Source organism: Lutra lutra, chromosome 8 (genome assembly GCF_902655055.1).
Source record: "Lutra lutra chromosome 8, mLutLut1.2, whole genome shotgun sequence".
In the NCBI taxonomy this organism is placed as follows: domain Eukaryota; kingdom Metazoa; phylum Chordata; class Mammalia; order Carnivora; family Mustelidae; genus Lutra; species Lutra lutra.
The window spans coordinates 140191720-140211076 of NC_062285.1; the positions used below are offsets into that span (position 1 = coordinate 140191720).

General features: G+C 56.5%; 1 protein-coding gene across 3 annotated transcripts in view; it reads left to right on the forward strand.

Annotated features, from left to right (window-relative positions):
- ARHGAP8 (Rho GTPase activating protein 8) overlaps positions 1-15944 on the forward strand; it is a 58395-nt gene extending 42451 nt beyond the window's left edge. For 2 of the 3 annotated variants that reach the window (XM_047742082.1, XM_047742083.1), the window contains exons 9-13: positions 7507-7580; positions 10366-10443; positions 10777-10905; positions 13043-13146; positions 15489-15944. In XM_047742082.1, coding sequence (XP_047598038.1) covers positions 7507-7580; positions 10366-10443; positions 10777-10905; positions 13043-13146; positions 15489-15710 — 607 coding nt within the window. In that variant the 3' untranslated portion in view covers positions 15711-15944. Of the gene's footprint in view, positions 1-7506; positions 7581-10365; positions 10444-10776; positions 10910-13042; positions 13147-15488 lie in introns of all 3 variants that reach the window. The other variant, XM_047742084.1, reaches the window with a different exon arrangement.
- The last annotated feature ends 3413 nt before the right edge of the window (positions 15945-19357 follow it).

Sequence of the window (19357 nt, forward strand, 5' to 3'; positions counted from 1 at the left end):
GGAGGAAAGTGTACGGACACCTGGCTCCCAAAGCACGCCACGGGGGCTGGCTCTGGCTCGCACGGGCTTGGGGACTGGGGGTCGAGCCGAGGGTGGGGCTGGCACGGGTAAGGAGGTGTGGGTAAGGAGGTGGGAGTCGTCCACACCTTGGGTGGGTCTCAGCAGCTAAAGATGAGCCCCATTTTCCAGAACTTTCTGCAATGATAGACGTGGTCCGCACTGCCTGTTGTGGCTAGTGTGGCACAGGCCCTGAATGTCTAACTTTATGTCATTTTAACGGATGTGAACTTAAATGGTCCCCAGCTGGCCTGCAGGACGGTACGGCTCTAGACCCCTGGCTCCCACCCGGACATGCACACAAGTGGGTTCCCTTGAAGAGACCTTCAGAAGCACTTGGGGAAGCGTCCGTGCAAATACGGTGTTACCACATATATCCGGAACAAATGTTTACCAGATTTTACTTCTTTACACGCTGTAAAAACGTGCTGGTGTGATCCACTCCAGCTCAAGGGTGTGACTCTGGTGGCCTGCTGGGGAAGGCAGCCGGGGATGTACCTGCAGTGACGGGGGGGGCGACCTGGGGGTGCTGTGAGAACTCAGCTCTCAGACAAGGGGCCCAGGTGGGCTCCGTATTTCTGAGGCTTCTGTTGTCCCCTCTCGCTTTCAGCCTGGCCTGTGGGGCAGCGGCTGGCTGGTAACAGGGGTCCTCGGTGGCCACGCCTGAGGCCCGCGGTGCTTCCGTTATCCATCCCTTAGCCCGGTGACCCCAACAGGGCCTTTCAGATTGTATTCAGAACCACTTCTGTCTCCGTATTGTCCAATAACATTTTAAAAATGAAAAATAAAAAAAACACACCAGACTCCTGGATTCCTAGCGCCATCGACCCGAGTGTAGAGCAGGGGAGGCATCCTCGGCCTTCCGTCTCGACAGACGCTTTCAGAGTGTGTTCACAGAGCATCTGAACGCTGGAGCCTTCTCCGTTAGCAGACCAAAGACGGGTGTTAGAAATGTCCTTTATAAAGGCCTTGGTTCACTCCGGTTCTGGGGCCAGTTGTAACTAAAAATCAGTTCGTTGTACTTTTTTTTTTTTTTAAGATTTTATTTATTTATTTGACAGAGATCACAAGTAGGCAGAGAGAGAGAGAAGGAGAGAGGAAAGCAGGCTCCTTGCTGAGCAGAGAGCCTGATGTGGGGCTCGATCCCAGGACCCTGAGATCACAACCAGAGCTGAAAGCAGCGGCTTAACCCACTGAGCCACCCAGGCGCCCCTTCTTTTTTGACGCCCAATGCGGGGCTTGAACTCACGACCCCAAGACCAAGAGTCATCTATCTGCTCAATCGGCAGAGCCAGCCCGGCGCCCCCAGTTCATTGCAGCTTTAGGGAAAGATGAGTATCACGGGACAGCCTCTGAAGAACATGCTGTGTGTGCCACTTTGAGAGCTAATCCATGGGATTGCCTCTTTAAATTAATATTTTATGCTGTTTCATTGCAAATGACTACAATAAAATGGCAATAAACATATTAGGTAGAGCACCAAATATGTAATTTGTTTGGACTATGAATGAATGGAAGTTATTAAAATTCATAACCAAATCCTATTCACAAATGTTAATTTGCTGAGTTAAGTTCAGAAGCACACAACAGAAAGCTATCACCTTAGAACAAGCTAATTAAGTTAATATGTTAAGGGGGAGACAGAGAGTCAAGCTAGCTTTGCTCCTCGCCATCCCCGAAGAGGGAGAAAGGCATGTGTGCATTCTGTACAGCTCCCTCTGGGCAGCTGTGGGGTAGGGGGAAGAGGGCAGGTAAATGAGGGCCTCCTTTGGGTAATGGAGGGGTTGCAGGTCCCAGCTTGGGGAAGTCGAGCCAGTGACGTAACTCACCCCAGTTTCTTTCCCCATAAGTGGAGCTAAAACCATATTTTCCTTACCTCCAGGCCTGGGGGAGCTTCACAACAAGGTGTGCAGACCGTGTGAACCAGTCCCCGCTGCCCAGCTTGCCGGCTCTCATTTCTCCTTCATCTTCCCCTCCTCCAGGAAGCCTTCCCTGATGACTCCACACAGACTTAGGACCATTTGTTGAAATGACCATTCTCTCTGCTACCGAATTGCCTTGGCTCCCTTGTCAAAAACCGATTGCCCATGAGTGTGAGGGTTTATCTCCGGATGCTTGATTCTCGTCCATCAGCCCATGTTGGTTCCACACTCTTTAGTACTGTCGCTTGGTACTAAGTTCTGAAGTCGGGAATGTGAGTCTCCCGACTTCGTTCTTCTTTTTCGACATGGTTTTTGCTCTTTGGGGTCTCTTGCATTTCCATATTAACTTCAGAATCAGCTTGTCAATTTCGTAAAAAGGCAGCCGGGATTTCAGCAGAGATCGTGCTGTCTCTGCGGATCCCTTTGGGGAGCACGGCCGTCTTCCCCAAACCACACTTTCCAGTTGGTGAACCACGAGAAGTCTTTCCTCACAGGTGGATCTTTTCCTTTTCTTTCAGTGAAGTTTTATGGCTCCTTGTCTCTGTATTTTGCACCTGTTTTTGTTAAACTTATGTAAGTATTTTGTTCTTTGTGATGCAGTTGTAAATGAAATTTTTTGCATTCCCTTTTTTTGGATTGTTCACTGCTAGTGAATAGATGTAGTTGATTTTCGTACCCTGACCTTCTATCCTGCTGCCCAACATCAGTTATTAGTTCTAATAGATGTTCTATGAATTTTATGAGTATTTTCTATATCCGAGATCATGTCATCTGCAAATAGAAATAGTTTTACTTCTTCCTGCCCATTCCAGATGCCTTTTATTTCCTCTGCTTGCCCGATCGCACTGACCAGACCCTCCACTGGGTAGAGCACGCACATCCTTGTCTTTTCCTGTTCTTACTGGGAAGTGGCTATGATTTTGCCCCATTCAATGTGGTCTTAGCTGAGGGTTTTCATAGACACCCTCTGCCGTTGGAGGACAAGCCCTTCCATCCCTAGCTTGCTGAGTGGTCGGGTCTTGTTTTTCTTTTTTCCAAGAAGAGATGTGCGATTGCGTCGTATGCCTGTTTTGCCTTTATTGAGATCACATAGCTTTTGTCCTTTGTTTTTGTTTTTAAAAGATTTTATGTATTTATTTGATGGACAGAGATCACAAGTAGGCAGAGCAGCAGGCAGGGTGGGGGAAAGCAGGCTGCCCGCTGAGCAGACAGCCCGATGCGGGGCTCCATCCCAGGACCCTGAGATCATGACCTGAGCTGAAGGCAGAGGCCCAACCCACTGAGTCACCCAGGCACCCCTGCTTTTGTCCTCTGTTAATATAGTGATGACATGGATTGATTTTTGTGTTGAACCAACCTTGTATTCTAGGAATAAACCACAATGTTTGTGGCAGATCATCTTTTCACATGTAGCTCGATTGCTTTGCTGGTATTTTGTGGGTGTCTTGGTGCCTGTATTCCTCAGAAACACGGGCCTGCGGCCACCTTCCATTGTGGTGTCTTTGACTTAGCTTCGTGGCCCTTTTGTTTTTTGCAAAAGTTTGTGTCGGATCAGAGCGAATCTTTCCTTCACGGGGCGGGGGTTGTGGGATCTTCAGACTCATGGGAGAAGGGCGGGTGCTCCCCCTACCCCCACCTCTCCTCCTCCTCTCTTATCTGCAGGAATGGGATCTGGGGGTGACAGATTCAGAGGTCCCCTGAAAGCAGGAACGCGTGGCTCTTCCAGCTGCGTCTCTCCCAGAACGGAAGGTTTTGGCTGAGCCAGGGCCTGCTTTCATGAGGAAAGAGGTGATGGGCGTCCGGCTTTCCCTTCTATTTCGCTGCATGCCTGGGTTCACTCGTCTTTGGTCTCCTGCACTGCGGGCTGTCCAGTAAACAGAAGTTGCCACTCTTTGGGAATGGCCTGTGAGGAGGGGAATAGGGTCCTCAGGCTCTGGTTCTCAGTCACATGGGTTGGCCCGACTTGCTAGAAACCCCACCCCGTTAGAGTTTTGGGGGCAAATTTTCCAGTTCTTCCTTCACCTCCCAAAGGGGCCAGCTGTGCCGAGGTGGGTTAACCCCACCAGACACCCAACCCACAGTGTGAGGCTATGGTCTTTCTGAGTCCAGGGCTCGGGAAGCGAATTTTGATTTGAACCCTCAGCTCTTTGGCTTCAGATAACGTAATTTCCCTTTCCGAGTCTGCTTTGTCTTCTGTCCCAATGCGGCCCAGTGACGAAGCCCGCAGTCACGGCGGTGGGTGGGCGTGCTGGTGCACGTCGGTCCTCCTCACACTGTGGCTCCTGGGGTGTCCGCCTGCGTTCCCCAGTTCTGCTAGTGCCCAGGACCTCCCGGCCCCCTCTGCGGCTGAGACCTCCCCAGGTCAGCGACGTGAGCTGAGCTGCAGCCACCGTCCTGCTTTCGGAACTAGGAGGGGGATGAGAGATGAAGGACCGTCTCGGACGGATGGGAAAGCCTGGGTCCCAGCAAGGCAGGCCAGCCGTTCCTCCCTGTTCAGGCTATTTCTAAAATGCTACAGTCTCTCTTCCTTTCTGTGTTCCTTGCATGCAAAACCAGGGAACTTAACATGCTCTGAATAACTCTAGGCATGTCCCCCAAGGGGAAGGGCTACACACGAGAATTATGCGCGGGAATCCCTGGTGCCCTCTGGGGGCTGCGGGCCTGGAAGAGCACTGTGCCTCCAAGAGCCCCTGCACCTGGCGTGTGCCTCGGAACTTGAGTTCAGGGTGTGGGTTTAATGTTCCGTGCTCCCTTGCGGAGACTAGCCACGGCCTGCACACCTGGGGATGCACAGGGCGGGTCGTGGGAGGACAGGATTTGCTGCTGTCCTGGGCACTCCCCCTTCACCCGGCCAGGAGACACCTTTTATCCAGAACCCCTTGGGCAGAGGTCATTCTCCGCCCTGACTGAGGGCTGAGCAGGCCCCTCTCCGAGCCAGCAGCTGGGGACAGGGATGGAGGAGAAATCCTCAGCGGGGGTTTCTGTGCCGTCGAGAGTAATAATGGAACGCCAGGACCCTTTCTGCTACTCACCACGAGACACCCGGCTAGAGTCTGTGCACCCTGAATGCCCGGGCGAGGAGGCATTGCTGGGCTGGGGGGCCCCGCGACTGCGAGCGGACCCCTCCACTTCTGGGACCCCGGGCCCCTCCCTGCCCTGAAAGCCCGCTTGTGAAAGAGGAAATATGGGGACGCCTGGGTGGCTCAGTTGGTTAAGCAGCTGCCTTCGGCTCAGGTCATGATCCCAGCGTCCTGGGATCGAGTCCCGCATCGGGCTCCTTGCTCAGCAGGGAGCCTGCTTCTCCCTCTGCCTCTGCCTGCCATTCTGTCTGCCTGTGCTCGCTCTCTCTCCCTCTCCCTCTGACAAATAAATAAAATCTTTAAAAAAAAAAAAAAAAGAAAGGAAGAGGAAATATGGGCCAAGCTGTAGGCAAGGGGGTCTTTGGGCCACTCATCAGTGTCCATCCGGCCTATTTTACAGGTCTCGGGGGGGACCCCTCCCCAAAATGTTAACTAGCACAGACTTTGGATTGAACAGACTCAGGCTGTCAAGTTAGGAGATCTTGGGCCGGTCCCTGCAGTGTCCCCACCCGTGTCTTCCCGTGAAACGGGCCGTCCATATCTGGCCTGGGAAGCCACTCAGGCCCTGGCATTCCAGTGATTTGAATTGTTAGTACATTTGACTCAGAACATAACCAAGCCTTCCACATCCCTCACCATTGACTGCCGCTCCTGGGGCGGGGGTGGTCCAGTACCTCAGCTTTCCATCTGGGGAAACAGAGGCTAGGGAGGCTGAGAGATTGGCCTTGGGCCACCCACCTCCTCAGGGCAGGGCCAGAGCTCTGTCTGGCTCCCAAAGGAAGCAGGAGGAGGAAGAGAGCCGCTCGTTCCGTCTACCATGTTCCTCGCTCCCCGGGACGCAGAGGGGACTGTCCGGACTCTACTCCAGAGGGACACGGGAAGCCAAGTCTTGGACAGGGGTGGGGGGTGTCCACCCATGTTCCTATGACGACAGGACTCACAAAGGCAGCATCAGGGCCTCTCGGCCGGCTCAGTTGTTGCTTCTCATCCCGGACATAGAGCTTCAGCAAAGAGACACCAGGAAACCAGCTGCCCACGGAGCGTGGGGCACTCGGAGGCCTGTGGATGCTGTTGGTGCCATGTATTTAAAAAGATTTTATTTATTTATTTGACAGAGCGACACAGCAAGAGAGGGAACATTGGCAGTGGGGAGTGGGAGAGGGAGAAGCAGCCTCCCCGCTCAGCAGGGAGCCCGATGTGGGGCTTGATCCCAGGACCCCGGGATCATGACCTAAGCTGAAGGCAGACGCTTAACCAACTGAGCCACACGGGTGCCCTTAAATAAACTTTTTTTTTTTTTAAAGGTGAAAGGATGGAAAACTTAAGCCGTGCAACCACCAACCTAAAGAAAGTTGGAGTAACTGTATTAATATCAGGCAAAGTGGGTTTCAGAACAAGAAACAAGCCCAGGGACAAAGAGGGACATTTCATAATAGTAAAGAAGACATAAATTTAAAAGTGCATGGGCTAGTAACCGAGTTTTTAAATACACGAAGGAAAACCTAGTAGAACCAAGAAAGAAGCAGATACAATTCCACGCGGAGACAGCCGTACCCTGCTCTGAACGATCAATAGGTAGAAAACCAGCGTCTAGAAGACGCGGACACCGCAGTCAGCCAAACGGACCTAACTGACCTTTGGACAACGTGTTCCCTAAGAGGAACAACGCCCCTGCTCTGCTCAGCTAAAATGTGCCGGAGCAGGACTCCAGCCGGTGTGTCTGACCTCGGAGCCCTTTCCCTCCGTCCGACACGGTCTCCCAAGGATGCTGTCTTCCGGGCGAGAACATCTGGCAGATGAGGGGAGAGAAAAACATTTTACACAGGAGGAAAGGGGGCAGTGCGATGCTCGGTGCGGGCGGCTCTGGCCTCAGATGCTAACTCTACCACCTGGGGTGGAGTGTGTCTGTGTGTCTGTGTGTCTGTCTGTCTGGGAGGGCCATTCTTTTATGTTTCTACCTGTGTTTTCAAGTTGCCTTGTGTAGCAAATCTCTCAGACGAGCGCAGTAAGAGGCTGGGTGTTGTCCGGCGTGTTGTCTGATGGGTCAGCATCTGGTCTGGGTCTCCTGGGTCTGTCCTCACAGCCGAATCCCATGCCTCCGGGCCCACCCTGTGCACTCCCCTCTGCCTGGAACGCCCCTCCCTATTTGGTCCCCCATGGGCTCCTACCCATCCCTCACAGCCTACTCAGAAGTTGCCCCATGGGAAGCCCCCCCGCCAGCCCCTAGGTCTCCCCTGTGTCACGGGCATCTTCTCAGTGGAGCCCTCGGCTGCCGCATTATCCTTTTTCCTACCCGTGCCTCTCTCTTGGCCCCGGAACACTGACTCTCTGAGCACCGAGGCCGCATCTCCCCTGCACGGCTCCTCAGTCCTGGGTTTTCACGGCGGCGTGGAGAGGACCAGAGTCTCCTGTCAGGCCCAGGAAACACTTACTCTTCTTTCCCTCAGCCTCAAGGACAAAAATCAAGGGGAGCTCATCCCTCCTGTGCTGAGGTTCACGGTGACATACCTGAGAGAGAAAGGTGAGTGAGAGCTGGCTTCCGCCCGGGGCACAAGGACCTCTGGGTGCACCTCCCTGGGGGGCTCGACTCCTGTCCTGCGCACCCTGCAGACTAGGGAATTGGAGGGGTGGAAGCCGCACTGGGAGGCTGACCAGGACGGGCTGGGCTCAGGCACGTGGACTGTCCGGGTCTGAATCCTGGCTCCACTGTGGACTGGCTGTGTGACCTTGGGCAGTTACTTACCTTCTCTGGGCCTCTGACTCCTCAGCTGCCCAATGCGGTTGGTAACAGTACCTGAAGCACGGGGTTGCTGTGCAGCCTAAATGACACGATACATGTAGAGCCCCCCATAAACTATGACGTGACAGATAGCTTTTTGCAGGTGCCTTCCCCAGTGGGGCGGGTGCCTTCGGTGAGATGGTTCTGTGGGTGGGACAGACTGCCGGCGGGGGGTGGACCCGCAGGTGCAGGTGCCGGGGGTGGGGGGTGCAGGCTGCATCAGATGAGACGTGGGGGCCACTTCTGATTTCCCGGTGCTCCCCGGTGCTCTGTGACCGGGCGTGCTCAGGACTGCATGTTCCCTCTCGGGCTGGAGGACACTGTGGTGGTCGTTTGGAATGGTCTCCACTTTGGCGGCACTTCCCACCTGCTCCGTCTTTCGGAAACGCACAGAAGATAGTGCTTCACGACCGCGAGTCAGAAACCGTGAGAGGGCGTCTCCTTGGTTCGAACCTATCAGTTCCTTTAGTACGAAATCGAACGAGAAACCCAGCACAGAGTGGGAACTCCGTGTGTGTTTGCTGAGCGAGTATATGACTAAGCGTGTGCTCTTTGGGTGCCTCCCTGTCTTGAGCCCGGATGGAGGCGCTGGGGTTGCCATGGTAACCACAACACCCAGCCCCTGTTCTGGGGGCTCATGGTGGGAACCAAGAGACTCCGAGACGTTTTCCTCCGTTAACACCACACTTGTGACGACCAGGTGCTCACACGGGCGGGGTTGAGCTGTCCTGGACATCAGGGGACCTGAGCTTGGACACTTGGGCCGAGGGTCACTGGACCAGCTTCCTCTGCTGCATGACAAATGACCACAAGCTTAGTGGCTTCAAACGGCATGAATTTATTGTTGAAGTTTCCATAGGTCAGAAGTCAGGGCGCTCAGGGGCCAGTCTGCTCGGGGCCTCACAGAGCGAAACTCTAGGCATTGGCCAGGCTGCGTCCCTTCCTGGAGGCCCTGGGAAAGAATCCACTTCCATACTCGTTAGACTGTAAGCCCAATTCAGTTCACGCAGACATGCCTGTTTCCTCGGGGCTGTCAGCTCTTTTTCTTGTAGAGGTGCACACTTTCCCCTTCCCCTGTGCCCTCCCCCTTCACCAACACACCTTCCCACCTGTCAGATCCCAGCCTCCATGCTCCAGCACTCTGTTGCCAGGAAAAATCTGGTCCTTTTTAAAAAGTTTGCCTGATTAGGTCAGGCCCACCCAAGATAATCTCCATTTTTTAAAAAAGATTTTATTTATTTATTTGACAGACAGAGATCACAAGTAGGCAAAGAGGCAGGCAGAGATGGAGAGGGGGAAGCAGGCTCCCCGCTGAGCAGAGAGCCTGATGCGGGGCTCGATCCCAGGATCCTGAGATCATGACCTGAGCCGAAGATAGAGGCTTAACCCACTGGGCCACCGAGGCGCCCCAGATAATCTCCATTTTTTAGGGTCAGCTGTCTTGGACCTGAATTCTGCAGAGTCCCTTCTCTGGAGCACGTAGACTAGTGTTTGAATGAATACCAGGAAGAAAGCGTCTATACCACAGGGTCCAGGAATTGGAAGCCATCAGAACTATCCCTACTGCAGTCTCGCAGAAGAAAAAGAGAGGGACCAGCCACTCACAGAGGGAACGGCACATGCAAAGGCCGGGAGTAGTAAGGAGTGTGGGGCAGAGTGGAGGCTGGAGTTGGGGGCAGAGCAGGCAGTGGGGCAGGAGAGGCTGGACTGTGCAGGTCCGTGGTGCCCGTGGGAAACTAACCCGCGAAGACGGGGAAGGGCTCCTTGGAGACTGATCGGAATCGGACGTAGAATGCTGAAGAGCTCTCTCGGCTTCAGAACAGAGAAGAGATTGGGAGGGGAGCCCAGTGCGATCCTGTAAGACTTGGCTACGTTCTGTGTTCGCTGTCCCACGTGGTAGCCTCTGGCTGCTGTTGCCAATAGCCTGATCGAGCACTTCCTAGGTGCCTTCCATGCTGCGCCACTGGATTTTTAATCTTATTTAATTTTTACGACTTAAATGTAAATTTACATCACCCTGGGCAGCCAGTGGCTACCACACCAGATGGGTCAGCCGTGTAGACACAGCAGTGGGAACACGGGGAGGCAACACCTGTGGAGCCTTCTGGACACGGGCCTCGTCCCGTGGAGGGGGACATCCCTCGTCCCGTGGATCCCTTCTGCGGCCCTCAGATCCCGGGCTCGCGGCCTTACTCTGTAGACAGGGCGGCCGAGCTCAGAGAGGCCATGTGCTTTCTCTGAGGTCACGCAGCTGGATGAACACAGTTGGGCTAGACCCCAGGACTGTCTGACGAGAGTCTCCCTTCCTGGGGGCCGCAGAAGTAGACCATCAGTTGGGGTTGGGGAATAAAGAAGCTTGAGGAATAAAGGTGGGGTTGGTGGACGATGCGGGTGGGAGGGAATGAACCCGGCTGGAGAGCATGCCCTGCCAGCCGCAGGAGGGTGATGTGTGGGCAGAAGTCATGGAATGTTCCAGAAACCTGATGTGCTGGGACCTGTGAGATGCCTGGAGGTCTTCCTTCCATAGGACTCCGCACTGAGGGCCTGTTCCGGAGATCGGCCAGCGTCCACACCATCCGCGAGATTCAGCGGCTCTACAATCAAGGTGAGTCTGGCGCCCAGAGACCCCTCGCGCTGAGCACCTACCCCCACCTGCCTGCACCACCCTCCAGGGCTGCAGAGTCCCAAATCCCAGGGTAGAGTGGCTGCCCTGCCCCACCTCAGCCCCAGAATAGCCCAGGTCTCTGCAGAACAGAGGGCAGGCCGCAGTGGTCCCAGCCCCAGATGACAGGGGCACGCCTGGGACAGGGACACGCCTGGATCCAGGAAAGCTCTTCCCCACAGGAGTTTTAAAGCCATTTGCATCTGAGCCCCCCACTCCCCCGTGAAGCCAGATCCCCAACCCTGTCAGGACCCAGATATGACGTTTTCTGTCCAGGGAAGCCAGTGAACTTTGATGACTATGGCGACATCCACGTTCCCGCCGTGATCCTGAAGACCTTCCTGCGAGAGCTGCCCCAACCGCTGCTGACCTTCAGGGCCTATGAGCAGGTTCTCGGGATCACCAGTAGGTGCCTGTCCTGGGGGTCCCGCCGAGGGCCAGTCTGGGGGCGGGGGTAGGGTTTGCTCGCAGTCTGGCACAGTGGGCCACCACGGCCAGGCTAGCTGCAGGGACAGGCATGTCATCGACCCAAGGCGGGGGCAGAACCCCACAGAGGCAGCGTGTCTCAAGGTGGGCGTCGGTGTTTCCCCCGAAGGAGAGCAGAGGAGGCACTGGCAGGAGGAGGGCAGAGGGGAGGGCTTCGCAGTGTGGCTGACGCCCTCTGGCCTTTTTGCACCAGGGGGTGGGGCTGGGTGGGGGGAGACGCTGAGAATTTTTAGCAATTATGATGGAAATAACACAAGCCACCCCCAGCCCCAAAATCAACAGCGCAGAGGCTCTGTAATGAAGGGGGAGGCCCTTCCCGCCCGGATTCAGCAATAAAATACAGGATGTTCACCTCAATTTGAATTTCCAGTCAACAATGATTGCTTTTTTTTTTTTTTTTAAAGATTTTATTTATTTATTTGACAGATAGAAATCACAAGTAGGCAGAGAGGCAGGCAGAGAGAGAGGAGGAAGCAGGCTCCCCGCGGAGCAGAGAGCCCCATATGGGGCTCGATCCCAGAACCCTGGGATCATGACCCGAGCCGAAGGCAGAGGCTTTAACCCACTGAGCCACCCAGGCGCCCCCAATGATTGCTTTTTTAGTGTAAGTAAGAGTTGCTGTTTATCTGAAATTCAAAGTTCGCTGGGTGTCCGCTGTTTCATCTAGAACCTCTACTTGGAGGGGATGGGTCTCTCCTTGCAGGGATATGAAAGCAAGGCCTTCCGGGATGTACTCGGGAGGAATGGGCTTTCTGGGTGGCCTGCGGTGTCCAGGGCACAGAGAAGTCATAGCCGGGACAGCCGTCTGGTCTGCAGCGAGGAGGTTAAGAGGACTGGCTTAGAGCCGGACAGATCTGGCTCCAAGTCTGGGCGTCCACACGTGTTAGCTCCGTGACCCTGGGCATGTCACTTAACCTCTCTGAGGTCACTTTCCTCATTGGTATAGAACAGGGGGTTGCTTTGAGGATTCAATGTGCATAAAACATGTGGCGTGGCTCATGGCCCACAAAAAGCGCTTTGTGACAGTCTGCAGGTGGCCCCCTCCTGCTCACCCCCGAGGGCTCTTTCTCGAAGGGACCGTCGTGAGATCTGCAGGTGGACCTGGTACCAGGACCCACTCTGGGACCATAATTCGTAGAAAGATGACATTGAGGCTGGGAAGCTGAGGTCCAGGCACCAAGAGGGCAGCCTCCGAGCTCGTTGGTTTCTTGGGAATATTAACTTCACGGGGCTCTGTCTGTTGACAATACCCACGAGGGCTTGAGTTCACGAAAGAAGAGCTTTTATTAAGAGGCCGACAGGAACATTCACGGGTAGGGAAGTCCCTGCCTTTCAGCAGTGGCTGTGTTTGGAAGGCACAGGGTGTTCACGGTGGCCCTGCCCAAGGCTTGGCCAGTGGAGGTGGGCGTGTTGGGGGAGCGGGACGTGCACACGCGTGTCTACCGCAGAGTCGCTGTGGATCCGCTTTGACTCGCAGCTTATGGAGCCCAGTGGAGGGTTTCGTTCCAAGGAAAGTGGGGGGTCTGAGTCTGGGACAGCCTCACCCAGACCCGGAGGGCCTGGGGCCCCGAGCCGCGGGAGTCACAGTTCACGTCTGTCTGCAGCAGCCTTGGCGAACTTTCTGGGAAGGGCCAGACCGTCTTTCAGGCTCTGTGGGTCCATCCGCATTGCCGTCCTCTGCTCCGCCGTCCCGCAGAAGCCCCACAGAGGATGGACACACGGAGAGGGTGGCTCTGTGTCAGTCCAGCTGTACTGACGAATGGGGGCCCTGTGGCCCGCAGGCTGTGGTTTGTGGACCGCTGGGCTAGACCGTTCCTGCTAGGAAGTGAGTGACTCGGCTTCCTGCGCTTTCTGGGAGGTCACAGCCGCAGTTCCAGGGTAAAGAAGGGACTGGAGCTCTCTTAAGGGGGGCTTTGCGGGGAACAGCCACATGGCCCGGACGTCAGTGAGGCATCTAGGCCCGACATCAGGACAGTCTGTCCTCAGAGCTGTCCTCCTCCCTGTGTCCGTGCTGTCTCCTTGGGAAGGACTCAGGAGGAGCCCCGTCCCGTTGTAGGTGTGGAGAGCAGCCTGCGGGTGACCCGCTGCCGCCAGATCCTGCAGAGCCTTCCAGAACACAACCGCACTGTCCTCAGCTACCTCATGGGCTTCCTGCATGAGGTGAGTGGGCAAAGTGGGGCCCCGGCGGCAGGGGAGGGGGGAGGCCCAAACTCTGTGCCTGGCCCAGGCGGCCTGTCCTGCTCACGGTGCCCACACAGAGCAGGGTCTGGGGTCTCCCTGGCTCGCAGGACCTCAAGGCCTAACCAGGCAACAGCTCTGCTTCTGTGCCCGCCCCTGCCGCCCCCCGACACGGCTGCCCTCGCTTACTGATGGGAACTTCTTGACTGAGGTCCCCTGCTCCCGTGTCGTCTCCCTCATGGGCTGTCTGTGGAGGGAGGAACAGGGTTCCCAGGCCAGGGCACCAAGCCCGATGCACAGTGAGCGGACGGAGCAAGCCGTTCCTGAGGAAGGAGCGAGTCACTGGGTGCGCATGTGTCCTGGGGCTTCCATAACGCGGTGCCACCGACTGGGCGGCTACAGACAATGGAAGCGTGTTGTCACGGTCCTGGAGGCCCGAAGGCCAGAATCGAGGTGTGTGCAGCGCCGTGCTCCCACGGGGGCTCGAGGCGAGGGTCCTTCCTGCCCCTTCCAGCACCTGGTGGCTCACATGTCCCTTGGCTTGTGGCCGCCTCGCTCCTGCCTGTCCCCACACGGCCTCGTCCCCTCTCTGTACAGATGTCCTGCTTCCTCTTACAAGAATGCTTGTCACTGCGTGTAGGGCCCAGCGGGGTAATCCAGGATGATCTCACTTTGAGACCCTTGATTACCTCTGCAGGGACCCTCTTTCCTACTGAGGTCAGTCACATCCTCGGGTTCCCGGTAGACGTCTGTTTGGTGGGGCTGCCATTCAGCCCCCTACACAGGGTGAGAAGATGAACAGTGAGGGAAGCACTTGTCCCAGCTCGGGGTCCGGGCTGAGCTCCCCGCGCCTCAGGCAGGGAGTAGTAGTCTCTGGGGTCCGCAGGGAGAACCTCAACAGATCCAAACGGGCCTCTCCCTTTGCTTCCAGACCCACGACCCTCTGTCATCTGACCTTTCCTGGAACACTCATCCCTCCGGGCCCTTTGTAGGCTGCGTGCGGTGCAGGCGTGAATGAAGCTGGCTTGGCCGTGGGGCTCTCAGCCGCAGGGCACATTTCCACCCACATGGCGACACCACGGCGGGGGCCTGCTCTGGGTCTTTGGGGCTTGTGCGGGAACCCTGCTGCCTGGCAGGTGGGCTGGGAATGTGATGACCAGTGGAGGGGAGGGGACCTCTGGGCAGGGCCAGTGTCACCTGTTGAAGTCCATCAAACACCACCTCTTGGTTTTTTGGGTTTTTTGTTTTGTTATGTTTTTTGTTTGTTTGTTTTTTTACCACCTCTTGGTTTTAAAAATAAACTTCGGGGACCCCTGCCTGGCTCATTCAGTAGGGTAGGCCACTCTTGATCTTGGGGTCATGAGTTTGAGCCCCATGTTGGGCGTAGAGATCACTTTAAAAAAATAAGCTATCTCGTTCTCCTTCTCTGTCACTTGACCTTATTTCTCAGAAGCCAAAAACGTAAGTGATCGTCATCTTTTTTTCTACTTTTTCATGAACTAGAGATGGATTTATTTCTCTGTCCTCTGCCATGTTGCTGGCATTAATATGTCCCCTGGGGCTTGGCACTGCGTAGCCTTGGCCCCCGGAGGACACCTGCAGGGGCTCGGGGCTGCGTGTCTCCCAGAGACGAGGCTTGGGCAGTCTGGGCATCCTCATCGATCCCAGTGCAGTTCTTCCCAACCCCCCCAGTTCTGTGCTCTCCTGTGACCCCCGAGGCTCTGCGTTGCCTACTTCTGATTCATGGACACCCCCAGGACCCTGGAGGCAAGGAAAAGATCAGGCCATGCCCTCTGATGGCCCCCTCCCCAGCCACCTACTGGCCATATGACTTTGAGCAAGTCCCTTGCACCTTCTGGGCCTCAGTTTCTCCATCCGTAAATGGGTGACGTATCCTGCTTTTTGGGGTTCTAAGTGCTGTAAGGCAAGCTCTCGCCCCCACACCGCCCCCAGTCCTCCAATGACCCCTGCGTGCTGGTCAGTCTTGACTGTGTCCGACTCACTGGCCAAAGTGTGGATATCGGAGACGTGCTCTGGCTGGGTGACACCGAACACCGTGCTTTTGCACCCACCATCCTGGAGGCACCCCCCGCCCCCCGCCCCAAGGGGACCTCCCCGGTCCTTTGGAGTAGAAGACAAGACTGGTGCTGAGGAGGTTCCAGAAGAAGCTCATAGATTGTCAGAGCCAGAGGGGCCCTCGAGCATCTAGCCTGAGCCCTTCCTTCTGCAGACGGGGAAACTGAGGCCCAGAGCAGGGTGCTGGCTGCACAAGGCCCTAGCACAGAACCCACCGTCACTCGCCTGGTCTCATGTGTGTCCTCCAGGTGTCCCGGGAGTGCATTTTTAACAGAATGAACAGCTCCAACCTGGCATGCGTCTTTGGGCTGAATTTAATCTGGCCGTCGCAGGGGGCGTCCTCCCTGAGCGCCCTCGTACCTCTGAACCTGTTCACCGAACTGCTGATCGAGTACTATGAGAAGGTCTTCAGCACCCCTGAGGTACCCGAGGCCCGTGGGGAGCTCAGCGCCAGCACCCAAGGCAGGTGAGCGGGGCGGCCCCTTCACCAGAGGCGGTGCCAGACCCTCTGGGGGCCCCACCTAGCCCCCCACGCCTCCACAGCTCCTGACGGTAGCCTGGACGCTCCACTAGGGCGAGAAATGCCACGTCAAAGTTTGTGTGTGTGTGTGTGTGTGTGTGTGTGTGCGCGCGCGCCTGTGCAAGTGCGCACACTCTCACGCTCCTTGTGCTTTGTGAACTTGCCATTAAACTGCTAGCAAACCTTCCAGCAAACAGCCGGGGTTCTGACTCTTGGCCCTTCGGCATGGTTTGGCGGGTGTCAGGCTGGCGGGAGGTCAGCTCTGGGGACGCAGCTCCCCGGCAGGTGCCGCGTTCCCTTACTAGGCTGAGTGGGGCGCGCTCCTGGGCAGACAGAGGCGACAGCACAAGTGCGTGTGGCTTTCAAGCCTTGGCTGGTGCCCAGAGCCAGTGTCACGTCCGAGGCCGAGGTCGCTGTGGGAGGGCTCTGAGAACTTGTTTGGCGGAGGTTGACCATGAGGAGGGCGGAGACGTGGGGCCGTAGAGCGGTCAGCCTGCTGAGAGGCCCCAGTCACATTCCAGCCCAGCAGTGTCCGGCGGGCTGAGCCCTCCATGCGGGGAGAGGCAGCCCCCCGTTTCCAGCTTAGGTATGGTGGAGGCAGGTGCTTCCACATTCCCAGCACAGAGCCCCCAGACTCACCCTGACTGGACAGGCTTGGGTCCCCTGCCCACCCTGCCGTGGCTGTGGCCAGGTCCATGCTGATTGGCCTGGGCCTGAGCCGGGTGCCCCGCCCCTACCTGGGCTGGGGTGAGGGCGGGCTGGCATCCCCAATGTGTCAGTCTGCTTAGGCCGTCATGGCACAGGCTGGGGGCTTCAACAGCAGACGTTTCTTCCTTACGGGTTGGAGTCCAGAAGCCCGAGATCTGCGCGGACAGGTTCGGGTGAGAGCCCTCTTCCTGGCTTGCCCGCAGCCACCTTCCCCCGGTGTCGGTGCATGGCAGGGCGGGGAGAGCTGGGGCAGAGCCGGCCCCCTGCAGTCTTCTCTCAAAAGGACGCTGACCCTTGTGGACCCAGGCCCACTCTCATGGCCTCGTTTACCCTCAGTTACTTCCACTAGGGCCGCCACTTCCGTTATAGCCACCCCGGGGTTTAGGGCTCAACATAGGGGCTTGGGGTGCAGGGGCACAGACCGAATGTGACAGGCCTCCCGCCACCCTTCACCGAGTGTCGGCGACGTATCAGACACTATGCTACGCGCCCCAAGCTCTTGCTGCGCGGGGGAGGGGAGGGCTGCTGGGCACGGAGAACAAACGTCCACTGCAGATGTCCTATCCGCCTGTCCAGGCCCGGGGCGCAGTGCTGACCCCCATGGTGCCTGTGTGAGTCCCGGGACTGCCCTGGGCTCTATCCCGGAGCTTGGAGCGAGCAGGTGCTCCCTCTTCTCACCCTCGCGGCATTCGCTCCCCTCTCTGACCTGCTGGTGTGCGCTCTGCCACTCCTGTCTCGTCTTCTCTGTCGTTGAAGAAGGGGACGTGTGACCTTGGGGCCATCTCCCGGCACCTGTCCGTGGACGGCTGACACGCCCCCTGAGGATCAGTTGGACCCAAGAGTGGGAAAGTGTCCCGCTCCCTTCTCTGAGACTTCACTGACATGGATCCATCCTGTGTCACGGTTGTAGCACGACGCCCCTGGGTCCTGGCCATCCGTCCAGTTCATAAGGACACTGATCCCATTCAAGTCTCCAGACCAGAGGAGGTACCTCAGGGTCACAGGGTGCTGCAAGGGGGTCCCTCCTGCTTACTGAACACGTTTTCCCTGGGAGAGGAAGGCTCTGTGACGTCAGGTCACTTGTGGTCAGAGGCTGGAGGACAGCAGACTGGCGATGCAGGGTCACAGGCCGGTGAAGGGCAGGTGTCTCTGTCCACTGGGTCCCTGCTGTGTGTGGCCTGGTTCTGGTTTGCTCCCTGCCCCCCACTCTGCTCTGTCTGTCCTGCTCCTTCCTGTGCCCTCGGCTAACCCAGACCAGAGCGGTCCCCTCATGCCCTTGGAAAGTGACCAGGGTTTCCTTTCTTTCCTGTTCTGCCACAAAGCCTTATTCTTTTCTTCCTCTTCTTCCTTTTTCTATTTTTTCAAACCCAGCCCTCCCACTCTGACCCGCCCCAGCCAGGCACAGAGAGCTGAGACGCAGCCCCAGCCTCTGGGGAAGCTGCCCACTGTCTGCTCCCTGCCCCAGGGAGGGGGTCTGTGCTCCCACAGTTCAGCACAAGCCCAGAAAAGCCTCAGAGCTCTGTTGCCAGGGAAAGGGGGAAAAAAAAAAACAAAACAGAACCTGAAATAAAAATGATGGGTCCCTTAAGAGCGCACTGCTGTGAACAGCAGAATTAACAACGACATTAAATCAAGTCCGTGCGTTCCGCAGAAAGGTTTACGGTGTGGCGCGCGGCACTGAAACATAGGTCTCAAATTTCCTGACTCCGAGAGGCGGCCCGGAGACGTCTTCCTACGGCTGCTTTGGTAACCATCTCCCTTTCGCGAGCGATAATTGCGGAATCCCAGGTTTAGCACCGCGTGGCCTTGTCACCCTTCCTTGTATCAAAGCACCATTTCCCCGTCAGTTCCGCAGCAAAGGAGAGCGATTACGGCGCTAATGTGTGGCAGGCACGTGTGGCGCATTTCAGCGTAACACCATGAAATGTGATGTGGAAATGAGGACTCCAGGGTGTCTCTGTTGACAGGATGTGTGGAATAAATTGTTCAAACATTCACTTTTGCAGGAACGACAAGGATTTTAAGTGACTCCGGAGATTAGGCAGGCTGCCCAGAACTTGTAGCTGATATCCGCAATGAGTTTTTGAATCCCATCCCGAACATGAAAGTCGATGGGAAAGCAAGTGGCCGGTGCGCCCCAGCGAGAGCCAGGCTGCCGTCACAGTGCGGGGAGCCAGGACCAGGCACCCTCACTTCTGCTGCTGGCTGAGAGTCATAGCTGTGTGGCCCTGGGCCAGTCATTCGGCCTGCACAGGAGTTCAAAGTCAGAAGGTTCTGCCTCTGGGGGTTCTGCCCCTGCCACTGTGGGTGGGTGAGCCGGGTACGTTCCTCGAGCCTTTTCTCGCTGGTACAGTACCGAAGGCGGCACCCACTCTGCAGTCCCCTGTGTGCTTTTGAGCACCTGCTTTAGGCCAGGCAGCCCCAGTCTCACAGATGCAGAGACGAGAGAATGCACTTCCCGCCCTCAGGGGCTTGCAGAATGGTTGAGGGGTCAGTAAGCAAAGGAATGTGCCAAGAAGCGCATTTAGGGCTAAAGCAGTGTGCGCAGGACACAGGCGGGTGCGAGGAGGGGACAGAGGAGAGAGTCCGGGCACCTCCCAGCTTTCTCATCTCGAGATACACGGGTGGCTGAGGGTGGGGTCTTCCCTGACATGGAGAGGTTGGGAGAGGAAGGGCAAGTTCTGCTGGTTTGATCACAAAAGGTCTGCTGTCGCGTTGTAAGAACGGCCCAGAAGGGAAAAGAAACTCAGTGACAGGAAGTGTAGAAAGAGAAGGGGAAGATCACTTGAAACTTTCCTGCCCGTAGATAACGACTGTTCTTATTTTGGGAATGGGCACTTTTGTCCACTGCGGCGGAGGTACCCATTGGTCCGGCCACTTCGGAGAGCA